Raw genomic sequence first — 18,308 nt, 5'->3', positions numbered from 1 at the left:
ACCTGATAATCGTTTGCTCTGGCCTGATGGGCCGTGACTCTCGACCGCGGAGATGTTTGTCGGCGGAGCGCTGAGCTCTGCACCCTGGGGCCGAATGTCACCTCCCGGGGGGTTTCGGTGAAGGCGACGGCTGCCGAAACAGGAAGACCCCACCCGTAGAAACCTCCTTCACCGAGGACTGGGCAGCAGGGGGCGCAGCGGTCAGAACTGCTGCCTTTGGACCGAAAGCTCCGACCGGAGCAAAGAGCGCGAACGAGAGCAAAGCAGAGGTGCGGCCAGGAACCCGGAGGGGGCGGGGCCAGAACAGCCAACAGGGGCAGAGCGGAGGTGCGGCCACATCGCCGGAACGGCGGCAGCGCGGCGCTCACCTGCGGGCTGGGTGCAGAAGTCCACGCAGATCTCCCTCTTCTCCCTCTGCTCCAGTGGCAGCTGCCAGGGCATCTGGTGAGGCTGAGCCACCACCTTCACTTTGTACACTGTCATGGGCTTCAGGTTGAAGAACTGGTACTTGTAGTTGGCGGCCTTCACCGCGTCGTACTCGGCGTCGTTGACGAAGATGGTGTGGCTGTAGTTGCTGTTGCTGGGCATCCAGGCGAGCTCGGCGGACACCTGCGTGATGTTGTCGACGCGCACGCAGTAGGGCGCCACCACCACGTCCTTGCCCACCAGCAGGGTGCAGCGCAGTTCGTCCGACGGGCCGCGCTCCGTCACGCTCTGCACCGACACGCGGTACGTGCAGGTGGCCAGGTTGAGTTTCTCGATGAGCGACTTGGTCCGGCCGCCGAAGGGCACGGTGGCGCGCACCTCCTTGTCCACGAGGACATTGTAGCCGCCGATGGAGCCCCAGCCCGGGGGCACGAGCGGCGGCTCCCAGCCCACGATCACGCTCTTGGCCAGCTGCTTGATCAGGGTGATCTTGCGGGGGTAAGGCACGATGTCTTCGCCGATCTCGTCGATGCTGACGTCCAGGGTCCCCGTCCCGTTGCTGCACGAGCCCAGGAGGTCCGCGACCAAGCCGCCGCCCACGCCGGGGCCGTCCAGCTTGGAGTCCTGCACGAGGCCGCCGAGGCCGGCCAGCCCCGCGCCGCCGTGGCCGAGGTATCCCGGTTCCTTGATGCCGTCCCCCGGCTGGACCGAGGACACCTCCTCGTCCTGGACGAAGTCCACGAAGTTGGAGGGGACGAGGCCTCTCTGGCCATCCAGCAGCTCTCCTGGGGCGGAGACACGGACAGAGGGAGGGTCAGGGATCAAGGAGACGGGGACACGGAAAGGCACGCCCCCTCTGACAGGAGACCGACACCGGGGTGAAGACGCCGTTCGTTTTCCAGGGCAAGGAAAGCACAGTGCAAGCACAGTGAAAGCACAGTGAAAACACAGTGACGCGCAGAAGGCTCCTTGTTTACTGGCAGCAGGAAACACCCAAAAGTGCTGCATATAAAATTCCGCACGGACGAACTTGACGATGATTCAGCGAGCGGGAAGCGTAATTATTATGACTCAGTGACAATAATTACAGCTCTGCACTAAATTAACTGTCAATACACACAAACACACGTTGTGCTTCTGCAACATGTGTCCCGTGTCCACTGCGCTGCGTCAACGAAGGGAAGGGAATCCAAAGAGCGTAATCAACGCGAGTCCAGAGCAGTTGCTTTCACTGGTCATTGAGGAACCGCTGAAGATTAGCTTTAAGAGAAGGTGACGCTTTGATGGGCGAGTGTGTGTGTGTGTGTGTGTGTGTGTGTGCGTGGACATGGACATGTCCCATGCTCCCTCGCACACATTTAGCGTAACTGAACAAGGCCACCGTAAAAGAGTGAGGATGAAGTGAGTCGGAAGAAAACAGAGCCAATATTACGGGGGCTGCTGATACTGTATTGGTTTCAGTTGCTGCATTTATACCCAGAGGTTGCAGGTTCAAATCCCCCTCCAGCTGTAGTACCCTTGAGCAAAGTCCTCACCCTCCATTGCTCGAGTCAAAATTATCCAGCTGTATAAACGTGTAAATAATTGTTGCTCTGGAGAAAAGGGTCTGATAAATAAGTGCTTGTGATAAATAATATGTAATAATAAATAAATGTACTATGCGAACCCATTAATCCCATGAATAAACCCAAATCCATTATCTACGGGGACGTCCGCGTACAAATCTAAGCAATACGAGGTGGGATAGCAGCTGTGCAAAGTGTACTTTTACTGGATACGGGTAAAACTGGTGACACTACTTTAGGAGAGCAAAGTCCCAGTTGCATTCTGCCAGTTTCGGTGGGGGGGGGGGGGGGGCAGGCCAGGTGTGGTGTGGATTATAATGTGCACCTTTTTCACAACAACAGCCTCATGAGAGGTCCAGGGTGACGCCGGACAAAGAAAGGCTAACGCGGTAATACCGCGGTGGAGGCAAAGCGAACCTTCGTAGAATCCGTCCTCATCCATGGTCCCGTAGACGTAGAGGTACTTCCCGGCCACCAGGGGCAGCTCTGCCTCAGGGTTCTCGTTGGGGCCGTCATAAGGGTTATAGCTAGAGGGCAGGAAGAGGCAGAACGGAAGCAGAGGAATGTCAAAATGCACCACGGTACAGATCGGTGTAAATGCTGATGTAGCGCTGCCATCCGCTGTAAGCAGAATGAATCCAGGCGACACGGCAGGATGGATCACATCCCGTTTCATTAATAAAAACTGCATTTGCCTTTGCTGACAAATTTCTGAAGCTGTTTTTTTTTTTTCAGCAGGGTTGGAAACAAGAAAACTCACCATTATTTGGACATTGGGGAGGAAGACAATTTATGGCATCGAAAACATCCTCTTTACTGACACACCGGAGTCGAGTGCAGTTTGCGAACCGTACAGCACAGAGAACACTAAGGACAGCAGTGTGACACTGACTGGTTCTCAGTTTTTCCCCAATGTGGCAGAATGAGTTGCCTGTGTCCCTCAGAGCTGCTGAACCCCTCCCACATTGGAGAAGGGTCTCGAACCCATCTTTTTGAGAGCCACTTCTCTCCTTATCAATGAGTCCAACACCATTTGCTAAGATCACCTATGTATTTGCTGTTTGAGTGTTACTTCTATAGGAGCTACTGGAGGGATGCGAACCAGCAACACGGTGGTGTCACACACACAAGCTGTGTCCATAATCCTGCGTGTCTAAAGCTTTTCATCTGTTGTTAATGTACTGCTGCTTACTGTGAGCTGTACTTCACTTTGGAGAAAGGTACTAAAAGAATGAAAGTAACAGAACCAAAGTCTGAGATACAGGAATGCCAACAAACACCCCCCCCGACCCCATCCCACCCCATCTCACAGCGGACTCACCTGTACCGAGCGATACAGAGCCGCACCTTCCCCGTGTACCTGGCTTTGGACCTGGTGGTGGAGCTCAGTTCGCTGTCCATCTGCATGGGGGGAGATGGACCTCAGCATGCGCTGGTGCGCCAGAGCAGACGCAGAAAGGCACAGACACACGAGGCCTCTACGCCTCGCGCTCTGACTTATCCTCTGAATTGACTTACTCTAAAAGAGCGATTGAGCAAAGTGAACAATTAGAGATGTCGTTCCATTTATTCACGGCTTAGATTCTGTCAAAATGGAGAATTTACCGATAATATGTTAAAAATACTCAGTAAGGTGTTTTATTCTGATATTTTAGCATTTCCAAGCTACATCGAAATCAAATTTAAAAGATAAAATAAACAAGTTTCTCCATAAGCGCTTATTCGGTGCTGGTTATTGACCGACTCTTCAGATAAACATGTGCGACATTAACCATTTTATTACTGGTCACCGACACTCAGGGCCACAAGACTGGAGCTGCGAACACCGCGGAGGTGAGTTGAATTAATCGGTCACTCGACGGTAAATGCGGGTGATGCTCGCACCACGGCACAAATTTCAGAGAGGAGGGAAGCGTAAGACGCAACCGAACACGGACGAATCGGCTAGAAAATGTTTGCACCTTGGAAAATTCGTAAGTGGAGGGGGCGTGTACATGTCGCGCGTGACATCGGCTTCTCGGGGTGTCGTTCGAAGGCTGACGCCCCGCTTTCATCCGGCACCCCGGCGCGGCGCTCCCCGCCGCCGAACGCGCGCCTCCGGACGGGCGGCCGGGCCGAGATTCTCTCCGAGCCGCCGTCGGGTGAGAAAAGCGCGCCCGCGGACGCGCCGCGGGGGGCCTCCGACCGAACGTCGCGTTGCTTCCCGAGCGGCGGCCCGGATCGACGAACGAAATCGCGGAACGACCCGAACAGCCGTTGGCGGAGAGGAACAGATTCGTCGTCTGACACGACTCAAATCCAGGTTTCGTGGCTCACGGGGCTGCGAGAGCGTCGCCATGTGTCCCTCATTACGCCTCGCTCCCGCGAAACCTGCCACTTGGCTTCAGCTTCGGCTGAGGCGGAACGCAGTACTTTTACGGCTTAGATTTCACATCCGCTTCTCTCGATGCATTATACTAGAGTAAAAATCCGACTTGTACGTTTTAAACGTTCTACTCTGTGTGTTTTTATAAGACTGACTTTGCCCAAACGGTCAGTGTGAAACAATTCATTTCCAGTGCTTGGAACAGCACTACAGTATTTTACTATTATTATTATTTTTTAATTATTATTATTACTCTGCACTTACACGTTTGCCCACATTCCGTATCTAAACGCTCTCAACCAAGAAGGTGCGACGGAGAAAAGCACCTGCCAATTAAATGCAGGGTTGTTAATATACAGGTGTCATTATTGACAGAGGCAGAAAAACCCTTTCGGTCTCGCCTGCATTATGGGACTGTTTTCTCGAGAGGTTCTGGGTTCTCGGGCTACTTTAAGGGTACAATGGCAGGACCCTCCCGGGCCTTGAACTTGGAGCTTTTTGATGTCAGTTTCAAGCCCTTAACCATGAATCTGCGCAGGGGTGGGGGTACGACGGACGCACCTCTGGTAGGACTGCGGGACGGGGACTGCCGGCCCGGGTCCTGGACAGGAACGTAGGTTTGACGGACAGGAGTTCGGGCTTCTCTCCGGTGACCTGGAGCGGTCGGATGAACTCGGATATCACGGCCCTGTGCGTTGGACTCTCATTTCCTGCGGAGCGGAGCACACGGTGACACGGTCGCGCAGTCGCAGGTTCTGAGAACATCGGATGTTCTGGGATCTTTCCACTTCAGGCACAAAACATAAGAAGCACATCTTAAAAATAGATAAATAAATAAAAATATATGCATTTATACGCTGCCAAGTATAAACAGAGCTGGGACCGCAGTGGGTTGTCGACTCCACAAACATCTTAAGAAATGTTGACTGATGACCGATTCACGCACACGTGTATCCGTTTTTATCCGTTTTCAGATTAGTGCTCAGCTATGCAAATCTGCGGGTGATACAAAGATCACCTCGACCGCCCACATTCCGCGCCAATGAGGCGGAGGGACCGAAGGATCGTAACGATCCGAGAGTTTAAACAGTATCCAAAAATAATCTTTATGATCGTCCAGCATGGACTTTTTCGAACCCCAGCTCCTTAACCGGCGCGCCGCGAGCCCAAGCGAGTGCTCACCTTTCCCGATGGGGGCGGAGAGACCGTTGAGGAGCTGGGAGAGGGACTTGTTGGGGGAGTCGGGGGATTCGCGCGCCGTCAGCGGCCCGCTGGTGATCAGGTCCAGCTTCCCCGCCTGCAGACGGAACTTCTCCAGCTCTTTGGACAGGAGGTTGAACTGCTCACTCTGCGTCCTGCATTTCTCCTCCAGCTCTCGGACTTTGGCCTGCCGGAAAGGGTGCAGAACCGAGGGCGGGGGGGCCGGGGAAGGGGGCACTTAGGAAGCACCGCAAGCCGACGTTCGGAGCAGCCTTGCATGTCATCACACAGCGTCGCTATGAAAGCCAAGTGCAACTAGGGTCTATAGACTGAGAGGAGAAAACAATGACGCTGCTGCAAACGAACATGCTGAGACTACGGGACATACGACAGCGGAGTCAAGCGGTGGAGAGACGTTCTCAGAGCTCTTCTACGTGGAGGATCTGGGGAACATGCACATGAGGCGAGAGGGGGCCTCTGGCTGAGAAAAGGTTGCATACCAAAAACTGCACTGCGTTCAAATCGCGCGGAATGCTCCTCAACTTCAGCGCAAAGACATAAACGAAATAAAGGCAAGAATCACAGTGAGTTATGAACTCTTAGAGAAGATGGAATCAGTAGTTAGAAACACCATTGAATCATGCATTCTTGTGTGTGTGTGTGTTTGCACAACAAGAGCCTTAGTTTGGATGGTGGAGGTTGGGGTGGTGGGGGTGAAACGACTTGGACATCCAGCTCACTGTGTGTTCACCTTGGGTCAACCCAAGATGTTCATGTCCAATGAGTGTCCTGGATGCGGCTGATGGTGATTGAAATGGACACGTGGTACGTGGCCTTGACCTTCTCCGCCAAGCTTCTTCACCGGTCCTCTCCGCTGATCTTCTCCATCGGTCTTCTCCATGGGAGTTCTCCTCTTACCTTCACCGTTGGCTTTTTCCACCTAGCTCTGCCTTTGTAGCTTCAGCTCTTGTCCTGTTTCTCCTCTTCCTTTGTAGGAGGTCAGGCCCCAAAAACAAGATCTGGGAGCTGCCACATGGTGCCAGATGAACATCAGCTGGCCCTTCCTTTCACCTTCCAGAAGTTCCAGCTCACTGGAGGTTCGACAGGTCGCCTCCTTTTCCTCTTGCAGGAAGAGAGATGAGGCTTCGCTTTGAATGGTGACCGAAGAAGGTCTAACCTCATTTCCAAAGCAGCACTCTCATAGCATGAGCGCCACCCCACCGCATTGAACACTACAGTGGGCGGAGCTACACGACATCGTCAACTCCGTTTCCACTCTTTCGACTGTTACTCATTGTTTCCCTGTTGCTCAGAACTTCTCTGATCCCTCCCTTGCCATTTCCATCTACACGTGTTCCAGCTACCGGAGGTACCGTTTCAGTGGAGCGTGCGGGGCCCTTGCTGCCGGGCCCTCAAAGATGCTGCGCACCCCAGAAACACACGTTTGGCACATGGGTGTAGACCAGCAGTGCTCTTCGTTCAGCAGGAACCTGTCCCGGGAGGAAATGTCGCTTCGCTGTCTCCACCACTTGCCCTCTTGGGTGTCACGTGCAGGATCGCCGACTCCGGGTGTCATTCGAGATGCTGAGCTCCGCAGCAGACAGCGGGTGGCGCTGCTCTCACCGGAGGTCTTGACGTAGGATCCTCCTCCGGCGCCGAGTGGGCTGCGTACCCTCCATATGGGCTGCCTGTCGTCATCTACTTCCGCCCACCTGCCGTGGCGAATCTCGGCTGGGGCGGGGGACACTACGCTGCAGTTCACACCCGTGGTCACGGTTCGGTGGGGGGCACATTCAAGAACTGAAGCCTAGACTCGTTGTACGACTCCATGTCCAAGGGGATGGGAGGAGGGTAAGGGTGTATGGGGCGTCAGGCAGGGGTGTTGGGTGCGAAGGAACAGGACAACACTGAGCATATTGACACAGGGGGGCACCGGCGGACCCCTTGGGGCCAGAACGGCCCGTTGCGTTCTGTCACGGGGAGTCGCTGCACATCTGTCCACGCGTTGAGCCGAGCGAAGAGCAATAAAACCCCCCCACATTGAAATGAGCTCATGGAGGAAACGACCCCAAGCAGGAAGTTAGGTACAAAGCACATCTACCCAACACGGTTCATTTCAGAAAGCTAAAATGAACTGGGGGTGGAGGGTGGGGGGGCAGGGTAGTTCTGGTTGTACTTTTTCTACTACGGGAAAACAGGGTGAAAAAGCTGAGGAAAAACAGTTCTGAAATACCTGCATGCTGTCCAAGTGGTTCTGTACACGCACAAGAACACGGCAATAACACGGCGACGAGACGGAAGAAAAGAAATGAAAGCACATTTACATACATGAACAGTCAAAGTGGTACAGAAGGCTGGAGACAGAGGTTCTCGTCGCTCATGCAAAGAACTCAAAAGTCTCACCAAAACAGGTTCTACTGCCTAGGAGTGCAGCTCACCGGCTCACAGTGAACATGGATGAACCCAAAATACCGCAAGCGATGGCATTAATGGGAAACCTGAGCGCCCTTTAAAGGGACAGCGCGTTCGACTCGGGGAAGGACTGAATTAGAAGATGCTCCACGAGGTGCGACTCAGACTCTTACGCAGACAAATCATTTCTTTGCTGAAAATCCGCACTGAAATATTTAAAACGAGTTATACTGCTTGTCGGAGGGGCTTTCGCTGAAACGGTAAACACGCGAGAGCCATTTAGCTCTGGAAAACACACGTAACATCACAGCAGGGGGGCTTTATTTTTTTTGCCTCTTAATTATGCCAATAAGCTAGTGATAAGCGGAAGCAGCGCAGTAAAGGTGAATATTTGCACTGCTAGACACGTTAAACAGAGCCCTGGAAAAGAAACAGGTAAAGAAAAGCCAAGCAGCAGCCAATGGGGGTGAGCGGTGGAGAGGCTCCGCCTTCATCGTGCGCCAGTCACAATGTAAATCGCCACGTTTTCATTTCTCGAATCCTTCCTCACCTGCGGTCTCGCTGTCTAAAGGCCCTGCTTCTCATGGGATCTGTGAGTGGCGCGAAATGGAACACTTCGAAGGCTGCTACGCGTGGGGTGTCGGCCAAAGCCTTCCGGCTCATTCCGTGATGTGAGGCGCTCGTCTGAATGTGTGCGGCCGTGACTGCATGCGATCAGCTGATGATCGGCTGAGCGAGGCGTCAATGAACGACGGGCGGGCTTTGGGTGAGAGAAGCAAGCCGCCCAGTCTCGGCTAACGCATGCGTCCCGCCATGATGCTGAGGCCACGCCCCCGGCTCCCCTCCCTCCGTCCCACCGCGATGGAAGCGCACGTCCATCTGAGCAAACCGTCCAAACTCACCTCTAACAGCAGGACAGCTCCCTCGTGCTCTTTCTTAGCTTCAACTTGAGCCTTCGGGACAGAAAGAGAAAAGACAGCGATCATCCGCGTCCTCGTGCACAAACACCTCTGCTTTTGCGCCACAGCTTATGCGCATTCGTGTCTGTACCAGCACCCATTTGCACAATAACATGAAAGTCCACGTAGGGGGGGTCTTGTTGGACTTTCCAGAAAAGGGCGGCATGAACAGCGGCGGAACACGCCGTATCGTAACACTCTTCTCTCACCGTTCGTTGCAAGACCTTCTTCACGTGTTGATGTTGCAGTTTGGAAAAAAAGTGGCCTGCAAGGACGTGTGGATTCAACGACGTGTGTCGGCTGAATTGGGCGCCATGGAGGAAATCTCCACCGCTGACACACACGTGCACGGGATGGCTGAATGAGTACTAGCGGTGCCCGGCGACAAGTTTAAACGAGATCGATATCGCCCCCTAGTGGCCGCCCACCAGCAGCCCCCTCAACGGGAACAAGAGGAGAAAAATCGAGCTCGTCTGTTGAGTTGAAATGAGCATGGAGACAATCGGATGAGAGGAGCGGCAGAGAAGATGTCCTTCCTCGGCGCTGAAACACGGACGCGTGTCGGACTCAAGGGGGACCTCGTTTTCGTTCAGATGTGAGGTGAGAGATGGAGCTACTAGATACATCGTTATACTTGTACAGTCGCTGTAGCCAGGCTCATTATGTTTGGTACGGCCCTCACGCACACACACGCACACGCACACGCACACAAACACACGCGTGTCTAACGTCCTCAGCCTCCTCCACAGGTGTCCAGAAGGACAAGGCATTCCTACAATGTACCGGATGAGGGAATGTGCTCATGGAGTCGTTCACACTGCAGGTTGACCTAAGAGTCCTGTACGCCGCTGTCTCCGCACATATCCCGTCTTATTCTCCAGATCAGCGAGGCGGAGGAAACGAAGCCACGCTAATGGCGGTGAGACTCACGGTAAATCTAATTTTCCACTTGACGTCCAGCCTGACGGAAGACTTGCGCACGATGAGTCGGTGCAGATAAGAGAAACGCAATAATGTCTGCGGGTCGACCGCGGGTGTCGCGCAATCCCCCACGACGCGGCCGACCGGCGGCTCACGGGCCGGATGGCGCGCGCGCGCAGGGCTCGACGCGGCCTCGGGTTCGGATCCACCCGGATGCGGCTACTGCGGGGACCCTCCGGTGGGTCGCATTGAAACACACCCCAGGATGTCTTACATTCTGCTTTTCATCTAAAACACACTCGCGTTCAGCGTCACGCCGAATGGTCCTCCGGTGCCATTATGCGGTTTCGCACATTGATGCCTCGCAATGTCGCACAGGAGGACGTTGGATCGAGCCCTTTGCAGGAACGGTGAGCGGCAGGATTCCTCTCGGAACGGCGTCGCTCGGCTCACGCGGTCCGCCCTTCGCCTGCTGCCGCGCCTCTCGAGGGCGAAAACGGAGACGTGCGTGTCGCGCTGCCGGGCGGAGTCGAACCGCCAAGGAGCTGTTTTTGGGGCACACGTCACACCGAGGAAGCGCCTGAACTGCAGCAAACTGAAGGAAGGAGGCGATTCCGATGTGCGGCTCTTGGGCTTTACGGCGATCCGTGGGTCTGATTTTGGCGCCAGGTGGACTGGAGGTGGACTGGAATAAGCAGGTGCGACACCTCAGCAACACCGCAAGAGTCCACTGCTCCTCAAGCGCATTTGCCGCTGTTAGTGTTTGGGTGTTTCAACTTCTAGATATATATATATATATATGTACACACACACTGTCTGTCTGAAACCGGTTGTCCCGAGAGGGGTCGTGGCGAGCCGGAGTCGAACCCAGCAACATAAGGCACAAGGCTGGAGGGGGAGGGGACACACCCAGGATGGGACGCCAGTCCATTGCAAGACACCCCAAGCGGGACTCGAACCCCAGACCCACCAAAGAGCAGGACTGTGGTCCAACCCACTGCGCCACCACACCCCCTACACACACTGTGTATACATACTGGCGTCCCGTCTTGGGTGTGTCCCCTCCGGCCTTACGCCCTGTGTTGCCGGGTAGGCTCCGGTTCCCCCGCGACCCCATATGGGATAAGCGGTTCTGAAAATGTGTGTGTGTGTGTATATATATATATTTTTTTGTAATCATTCGATAAACAAACCATGACGGTATGGAAATTAGGATAATGAGGAAACCTGTGTCTCTCAGGCACGACTTAAACCTCAGTTTATGGTGTCGGACCAGAAATCGAGGTCCCGGAGCGAAGGCGACACATCGCACACGACAGTCGGCACCAATGGACGGCCAGCAGTGGTAATAACCTCAGACGGGACGTGTAACAAACCGAATGTCGGGACGGCGAATAGCGGGGAACGAGTGCGTTTCTTTACGGTTTCAAACGCTCAGGTAAAAGCGCGGTGTCACCGCAGGCCGTTCGACATGAACGCACCAACTAAAAGTGCACGGCGCTGCATGAAAAGCACTACGGCATGGTGCCGCTTCTGTTCCTTTTCACTTGTGTCATGTGATCGGGGAGAAGCCGCTCCACGCAGCGAACCGCTCGTCTGACGGGGGGTGGGGGCTGGGGGCTGGGGGCTGGGGGGGAGCGGCGGCGTCTCTCCTCGCGCTCCGGGCCGGAAATGAAAGACGTGTTTGAGTCGCTCCCAGGGGACCGATTTCGCACGACTCTAACTGCTCCGTTTGCTCTTCGCAAAACCCACAGTTTCACAGACCTACTGATGGGTGGGGGCTGGACAGGTGTCTTCACTGCGGCGTCCTCTTCTGGTCTCTTCACTGGACATGAACCGCGGTTCTACAACCGTCGCTTCCGTCATTTCTTCTGCACCATTTGTGACTGCAGAGCTCAGCAGGAGCACTGAGCTCCTTCACCTCAGTCCCACTCAGAAAGGGTTCAAAATCCAGAGCGTGACAGTTTGTGTCCCTCACAGCTGCTGAATCCCCGAATCCCGGCATTCAAGAAGGGTCTCGAACCCATCTCCTTCAGAGCCACTTCTCTCCTGACAGCTCCATAAATGAGTCCAACACCATCTGCTACGATCATCTAAGTATTTGCTGTTTGAATGTAACTTCTATAGGAGCTACTGGAGGGATGTGAACCAGCAACACGGTGGTGTGAGACACACAATCTGTTCCCTGATGCTGATGCATTTTTGTTTACTCACTTATGCGTCACCAGAGAAAAGTGTCGGATACATGAATAAGTGTAAACGTTTTGTCCAGTCAGGCAGACAGTGACAGCGAATCCATCTGTAAGTCCTTGTATTTAATATCAGTTACAGAAGGTGCGGAAATGGACTGTTGGCTCACAGCTGCGAAACACACCGAAAAGAAGAGACGCGATGTGTTCCCTCATGCGGGGAAGGCCGGCTCACCTTCTGCAGAAGGTCGATCTCCTGCTGCTTGGCAGTGAGGACGGCCAAAGCCTGCTCATGCTCCAGCTGCAGCTGCTGCCTCCGCTCCGCGGCCTCTCGCATATGCTGTGGGGGTCAGAGGTCAACAGTCGAGGGTCACAGAGGAAGACGGGGAGGAACACCGGGTTGTTAGTGGACTGCTGGGACTCGGTGGGCCGCCTCTCCACCTCAACCTCTGAACTTCCAGCTCATTGGTGAAACCTGCAGAGCCCGTAGATCTTTGTAGCGTGGGGTGCAGCGAGAGTCACATTGTTACTTTTCGCCAATTCTGCTCCAGGCCTCATCTCCCGCGTCTCTGTCCAGCTGGAACCGGGTGGCGGCCGGTGGCCGATCGGTGCATCGGCAGCACGCCCGTCCGGCGGCGAGGAGCCACCGGCAGACACCCGACAGCGTGACGAGGCCACCTGAACGAGCGTGGCCGATTGAGCCCCTCCCCCACCCAGCAGCTCCGAGTCACAGTGACTCGATCCCAGGCGGATCGCGCACTGATCGCACACCGAACACGCGCTCATCACTCACTGATGACACACCGAACACTCACACGGATCACACGCTGAGCACTCATAGCTTTTGCCCGCAGCCCTTCTGGGCTGTTCCTTCTCATCACACAGCGCCTGCGGTCACCCGCGGTCACCTGCGGTCCTCATCACCTTCCTGCTTCGGTGGAGCTCTGAGAGCTGAGAGGCAGGACACTAAAGACAGACCTTTGTCCCCTTTTCCCTGAGAGCTCGGAGCCTCTCTTCAGATGCCCTTTTTGTTCCTAATTTATTCCCGCACTGACCAAATTGCCCGGTCAATTGGAGCGTTCCGGTCTCCCAGCATGCCCCGGTGCCGACGGGCTCCTGCAGGGATGAAAGCGGCCGAGCAGCAGAAGCCCGAGGCGAGGTCCTGCGAGGTCCCGAAGTGTGTGGGAGATTCGTGTCTCCTCTGCGTTTCCCCCGTAAGACGCAACCGTTTGGCTTCAAGGCGACCTGAACGCGAACAGGGTCGACCGGCTGAGGGAGCAAAGCGGTCGGAAGGGCTTTTGCACTCATGCTTTTACTCGGCAGACCGGTGCCCGGCCCCAGTCGCCTCCAGTGGAGCACATGAACAACTTTATCCAGCATGCAAAACCTCATTCCAAGCAAGGAAGCGTTTGCCAGTGCGAGCATCCAGTGGGGTGGGGTGGGGTGGGGTGGGGAGGGGAGGAGTGGGGTGACGGGTTCGAAGGCAAGTCAAGGAGTCGCTTGGATGCAGTATCTGGTGCAGATATAGCGCGATACCTTCTGAATCACAAAGGGCTAAAGGGGGTTGCTGCGGTTGGGGTTGGGGGGGGACAATGAACCGCCTCGGTCCTCCTAGTCAATGGCGGCTGCAGCTCCGAGGCACTGAAAGCAGAAACACACGGAGGGACAGTCCAGTTAGTGGCGACAGACGCAGGACACCGGCCGCTGGTGGACGCGTGGTGCCCGGGGCGTTCCCGGGATCTACCTATATGTCCACCATCCAGCTGTCTGCCCCTGTCCATCCGTCTCTCTGTCTCTGTCTCTGTCCATCCGTCTGTCTGTCTCTGTCCATCCGTGTCTCTGTCCATCTGTCTCTCCCTGTCCATCCGTCTGTTTGTTCCTGTCCATCCGTCTGTCTGTCTCTGTCCATCTGTCTGTCTCTGTCAATCCGTTTCTCTGTCTGTGTCCATCTGTCTGTTCCTGTCCATCCATCTGTCTGTCCCTGTCCTTCCGTCTGTCCATCCATCTGTCTGTCCTGTCACTTTTCTCACTTTTAACTCATACTTTTTGCTCTCAGACATGACTTACAGTGCTAAGCTACTAACACTGATTCACCCATGTGTACAGCAGGGTCACTTTTACCGTTCCGCTCAGGGTAATTACGCAGGTTTGAGGGCTCTGACCACTACACCCCCCCGCTGCCTCGAAATGTATTTTTTACTTCATTACATACTGCACACATCACCCTGTTCTCATTGTTACAGTTAATGTTTTAACTTCATCGCTAAACAGCAAACCTTCAGCAGCACGTCCCCCGCTGTCCACTGCCTGCCGACCCGTCCCATAGACTCGTCCAGTGTCCACTGCCTGCTGACTTATCCCGTGGACTCCACTGTCCACTGTCCACTGCCAGGTGTCTGTCACAATTGCCTTTTCTTACAGTTTCATGCAGAGTTTCACTAAACGTTCTCGCTCTAGGCCTCTGTCCTAAGCGGAGTCGTTGCGTGTCTTCGAAGGAATGTCCCACCAACCCCCGGCCTCTTGGCTCGCTGTGCTATGAAAACACACGTGAAGTAAAAACACGGTACTCTGGCACCCATGGGCAGACCCTGCAGCCGTTGAGACCCTAGGGAGACGTCGGACCCTGGTGCAGGAGACGCATGGCGGTCCTAATTTGCATCTACAAATGGACTCACTGATGAGACAGATGACGTCACCATGGCGACAGCGGACTCATCGTCGACATGTGAACCAACACCCTGTTCTGAACCAAGAGAAGGAGCTGAGCTTCCTGTGAAAGTGGTGTGAAAGACAGGGGGGCTGAGGGGCTGTGCACCTGCGTGTGCGATTCAAGGATGAGTTTTCATTGCTGTCGATGCTCTGTCTCCCCTCCTCCCTCCGTCTCACTCGATTCCTCTGCTCTGTCCTTCTCGGCGCTGCCGGATTTACATTTCGTAACTATTAGTGTCAGTTTAAACCAAAGGTCTCGAACCCTGGTCCTGGTGGGCGGCACAGCATGCGGGTTCTAAAAATGTACTTGAACCCCTAACGGTCTAATTGTGGAGAGACGAGGCTAATTTGGTCCAATTAGGGAAGTAATTAGTCCAGCTGAGCGCTTCTGCGTGTTCGAGTACGAGCATGGAAACAGGGGCATTAACTCATTCGTCACCTCCCCTGGAACGTTGTCACTAGACCCTTTACTCCAGCACGCCGTTGAGCTCCGCAGCCTTCTGTCCATCAACTGGCACCGGGACTCGGGGTCAGCCGGAGTGGGCGGGGCAAGGGAAAGGGGCGTGTCCTCACCTTGAGCACCTGCTCTAGGTTCTCCAGTTTGCCTTGCAGCTCGGTCCTCTCCCTCAGGGCTGAGTCTCTTTCGCGGGTCACAGCGGCGAGGGTCTCTTTGAGCTGCTCATAGTCCAACTTGACCTGCAGGGGGCAGCGTGGGGAGGTGAGAGAGCGGCGCAGCTGCTCGCCAAGTTGCCAGCAGACCGACTGTCAGGTTGAAACCCCAGCTCCTTGGCCTCGGGTTCGAGAGGCTCGGCAGAGGGGACGGCCTGCGAAGACCTGCGACGGGACACTGTGGTCCGAAGCTCGTCGTGGAATCGCTGCCAGAATGGCGACAGCTGGCAGTGCCAGTAGCCACGATCCTCCTCCGCCCCTGCAGGCAGCACACGTCTGCAAAACGCCTGGAAACTGACCAGCACTCGTTCACGGCACAGCAGAGGGAAAAAGGGGAATTACTATAATCGCGGTGCGGAACGGAGCTTTAGCACCTGGCGCATTGTGCAAAATAACACGTGGGAGTGGAAATAACAGCTGATAATGACAGGAAGCAACAAGCGTCAGTTCAAGGCTGTCGGGTGGAAAACACAGAGGTGTGTGTGTGCGCATGGCCGTTAGGTGTGTGATGTTATTCCTCACATATGTCAGAGCTGCCAGGTGACGTGGTGAAATTTTCATGGAATTATTTACGTACTGCGTGTAATTGTTACCGTACTAGCTCAGGGCAAGTACCTTGGTCGAAGGTACTACAGCAGGTGGTGGGATTCGAACCCAAGACCTTTGACTGGAAGGCGATGGTTCCATGGACTTGGTTTCCTGCTGCTCTGCTGCGTGTTCTACTGGTACCGTAAGTGACCCCAACGGGGGTCAGGGCTACTGTGTCGCACGGTGCAGATGATCCCCGACTCTTTATTATTCGTTTCGTATCCGGTGAACCGCATTTCCATTGGAGAAACACATCCGTTATTTGCATATGCAAACGCAAGGTAAAAGGAGAAGAGGGACAGCAGGTGGCGCGGTGGTTAGAGCAACCTCACTCCCTGAGGGCTGCAGAATCGAACCATGCTCCTGCTGTAGTACCCCTAAACAAAGTGTTTACCCAGAACTGATACAGTAAAAATTACCCAGCTATATCAATGTGTAAATCGGTGTAAGCAGCTTAGTGCACAAGCCTAACATGATAAGTGGCCTTGGAGAGAAGCAGTGGAAAAAACAAACAAACAAACAAACAAACAAACGTGATTGAGGCCACTCCTCTTGGTCCAAGCCAGCGCAGTGGTGGACGCACGTGTGGTGGAGGGGCCGGGGGGGGGTGTGCCGAGGAGCACAATAATAATCTAATAATCCAACATCCCGATCCCTGATTACTGCGGCAGACGACGCTGTCTGGGTTTCCAGCTCCAGATAAGACATCATTACCCAGCACCCTCAGCCAAAAGACCCCCCACGCCTATGGCCTGAGCCTCCAGGAAATTGTTTTTCCATTGATAAAGAGCCTCACATGCTGCGCTGGACTCTTACAGCTGCATGAGAGTAAAGAAATATGAAACAGAGGGCTATCATCAGAGCACATCGGCAGCAGGACGGGAGACGCAGCTCCGTCTCACCAAAGCCCAGGTTCTACGGACAGGTCCCCTTCCGGAGCCCGTCGCTGGACCCAAGGTGACCGTCCCATTAGGAGACCCGCAATTCGCAGAGGTCAGCGCTCACCTGCTCATACCGTTCTGCTTTCTGGCTGCGGCTCAGCAACTCGAGATTCAGGCGATTCTTCTCCTGCAGAGCATCTTGGAGATCATTCTCCTGTGGGATGGGATGGGATGGAGACGGAGGGAGAGCACAGTCAGGGTGGGGTCCATGTGAAGCAGGAGTAACAACTCGCAGGCAGGAAAGACCAGCGCTGTATGGCAAGAGCTCCACGAGTCCAGTGTCCCCGCAGGGTCGCCCCCAGGAGACGCATGGACAGCACACGAGGAGCGGCCAAGAGACACGTGTCACGGAAAACTCATCTGCCTGGAAAAACTGTAAAGTGCGTGTGCGTCTGCCCCCGCCCCCGTAACGGTGCCCTCTCCCCACGTCCCCAGGGATGAGGACCGAAGCTGTACTGTGCTTGCGGTGAAATGTCGCATCCTCAATCGGCTGCTGGTCGAAACGTAGGAGGAGAACCTCGTCCCACGGGTGACCTTTAAGGGATGTAGGGAACAGGAGCAGAACTGTTTGACAGCGGCCACTTCGCACCCACACAGTTGGGAACACGAGTGGTCGGGGGGTGGGGGTCGCACACCTGCCCCGATCTGGAACAATGAACCTTCTCTGCAGGAATCGTGGGGAAATAGAAGACGATGAGCGACGACCAGATGGATGGACTCGGCCGAGTGACGAAGGACACGGCCCTTTAACGCTCAGGACACAAGTGGGGAAAAGAACTTTCTGGAAACACGGTGCTCTCTGCGGTCAGTCGGAGCGGACGTGAACCGAAAGGCACGGAGCGACGGGTGCACTTTAAACAATTTTACACACCGAGCACGGGTCCTCTCCGCGTGGAGCTCCAGTCTCACAGCGAAGCTCTCGGGGCCACAGGCTGCTTTCTGTTTACCACAATTTCGGTGTGTCTCGCTCTCTCAAAGCGGTGTGAGTCAACTGCTGCTGGTAAATAAGTAAATAAATAAAAAACGGGACAGGGTTCGGTGATTCAAGCCTCGGTCGGGCTGCCTCGTACTTCCCACCGGCTTCCTCCGCGGCGGCGGAGCGAGGGCCGGGCTCGACGCGCTTCTGCATGGAGGACACGTGTGTGTGGCGGGCGGAGAGGAGCCCGTGTCTGTCGGCACCAGCGCTCCAGTCGGACGTGTCCGCGCTCGTGACTGAGACCCTTATGAGCCTATAGTAGAAGAGCTACGGAGCCGTGAGCCGGGTCTATAATGCGTCTGTGTGTGTGTGTGTGTGTGTGTGTGTGTGTGGGGGGGGGAGGGGGTGGATTTCTGCACACAAAACACTACACCTCCAGCGTCTCGCT

At 55.0% G+C, this 18,308-nt stretch overlaps 1 protein-coding gene across 4 annotated transcripts in view; it reads right to left on the bottom strand.

Annotated features, from left to right (window-relative positions):
- rimbp2b (RIMS binding protein 2b) overlaps positions 1 to 18,308 on the bottom strand; it is a 71,104-nt gene that overhangs the window by 23,011 nt on the left and 29,785 nt on the right. For 2 of the 4 annotated variants that reach the window (XM_029259580.1, XM_029259581.1), the window contains exons 1-8: positions 15,320 to 15,392; positions 12,273 to 12,377; positions 8,871 to 8,921; positions 5,539 to 5,743; positions 4,918 to 5,066; positions 3,313 to 3,392; positions 2,409 to 2,518; positions 369 to 1,211 (exon numbers count right to left, since the gene is read on the bottom strand). In XM_029259580.1, coding sequence (XP_029115413.1) covers positions 369 to 1,211; positions 2,409 to 2,518; positions 3,313 to 3,392; positions 4,918 to 5,066; positions 5,539 to 5,743; positions 8,871 to 8,921; positions 12,273 to 12,374 — 1,540 coding nt within the window. In that variant the 5' untranslated portion in view covers positions 12,375 to 12,377; positions 15,320 to 15,392. Of the gene's footprint in view, positions 1 to 368; positions 1,212 to 2,408; positions 2,519 to 3,312; positions 3,393 to 4,917; positions 5,067 to 5,538; positions 5,744 to 6,056; positions 6,099 to 7,789; positions 7,811 to 8,870; positions 8,922 to 12,272; positions 12,378 to 15,319; positions 15,443 to 17,008; positions 17,099 to 18,308 lie in introns of those variants that run through there. The other 2 variants (XM_029259582.1, XM_029259583.1) reach the window with 2 other exon arrangements.

This window comes from Scleropages formosus, chromosome 17 (assembly GCF_900964775.1).
Source record: "Scleropages formosus chromosome 17, fSclFor1.1, whole genome shotgun sequence".
Classification (NCBI taxonomy): domain Eukaryota; kingdom Metazoa; phylum Chordata; class Actinopteri; order Osteoglossiformes; family Osteoglossidae; genus Scleropages; species Scleropages formosus.
Note: the sequence above shows the minus strand (reverse complement) of the source record. Positions and strands in the feature narration are given on the sequence as shown.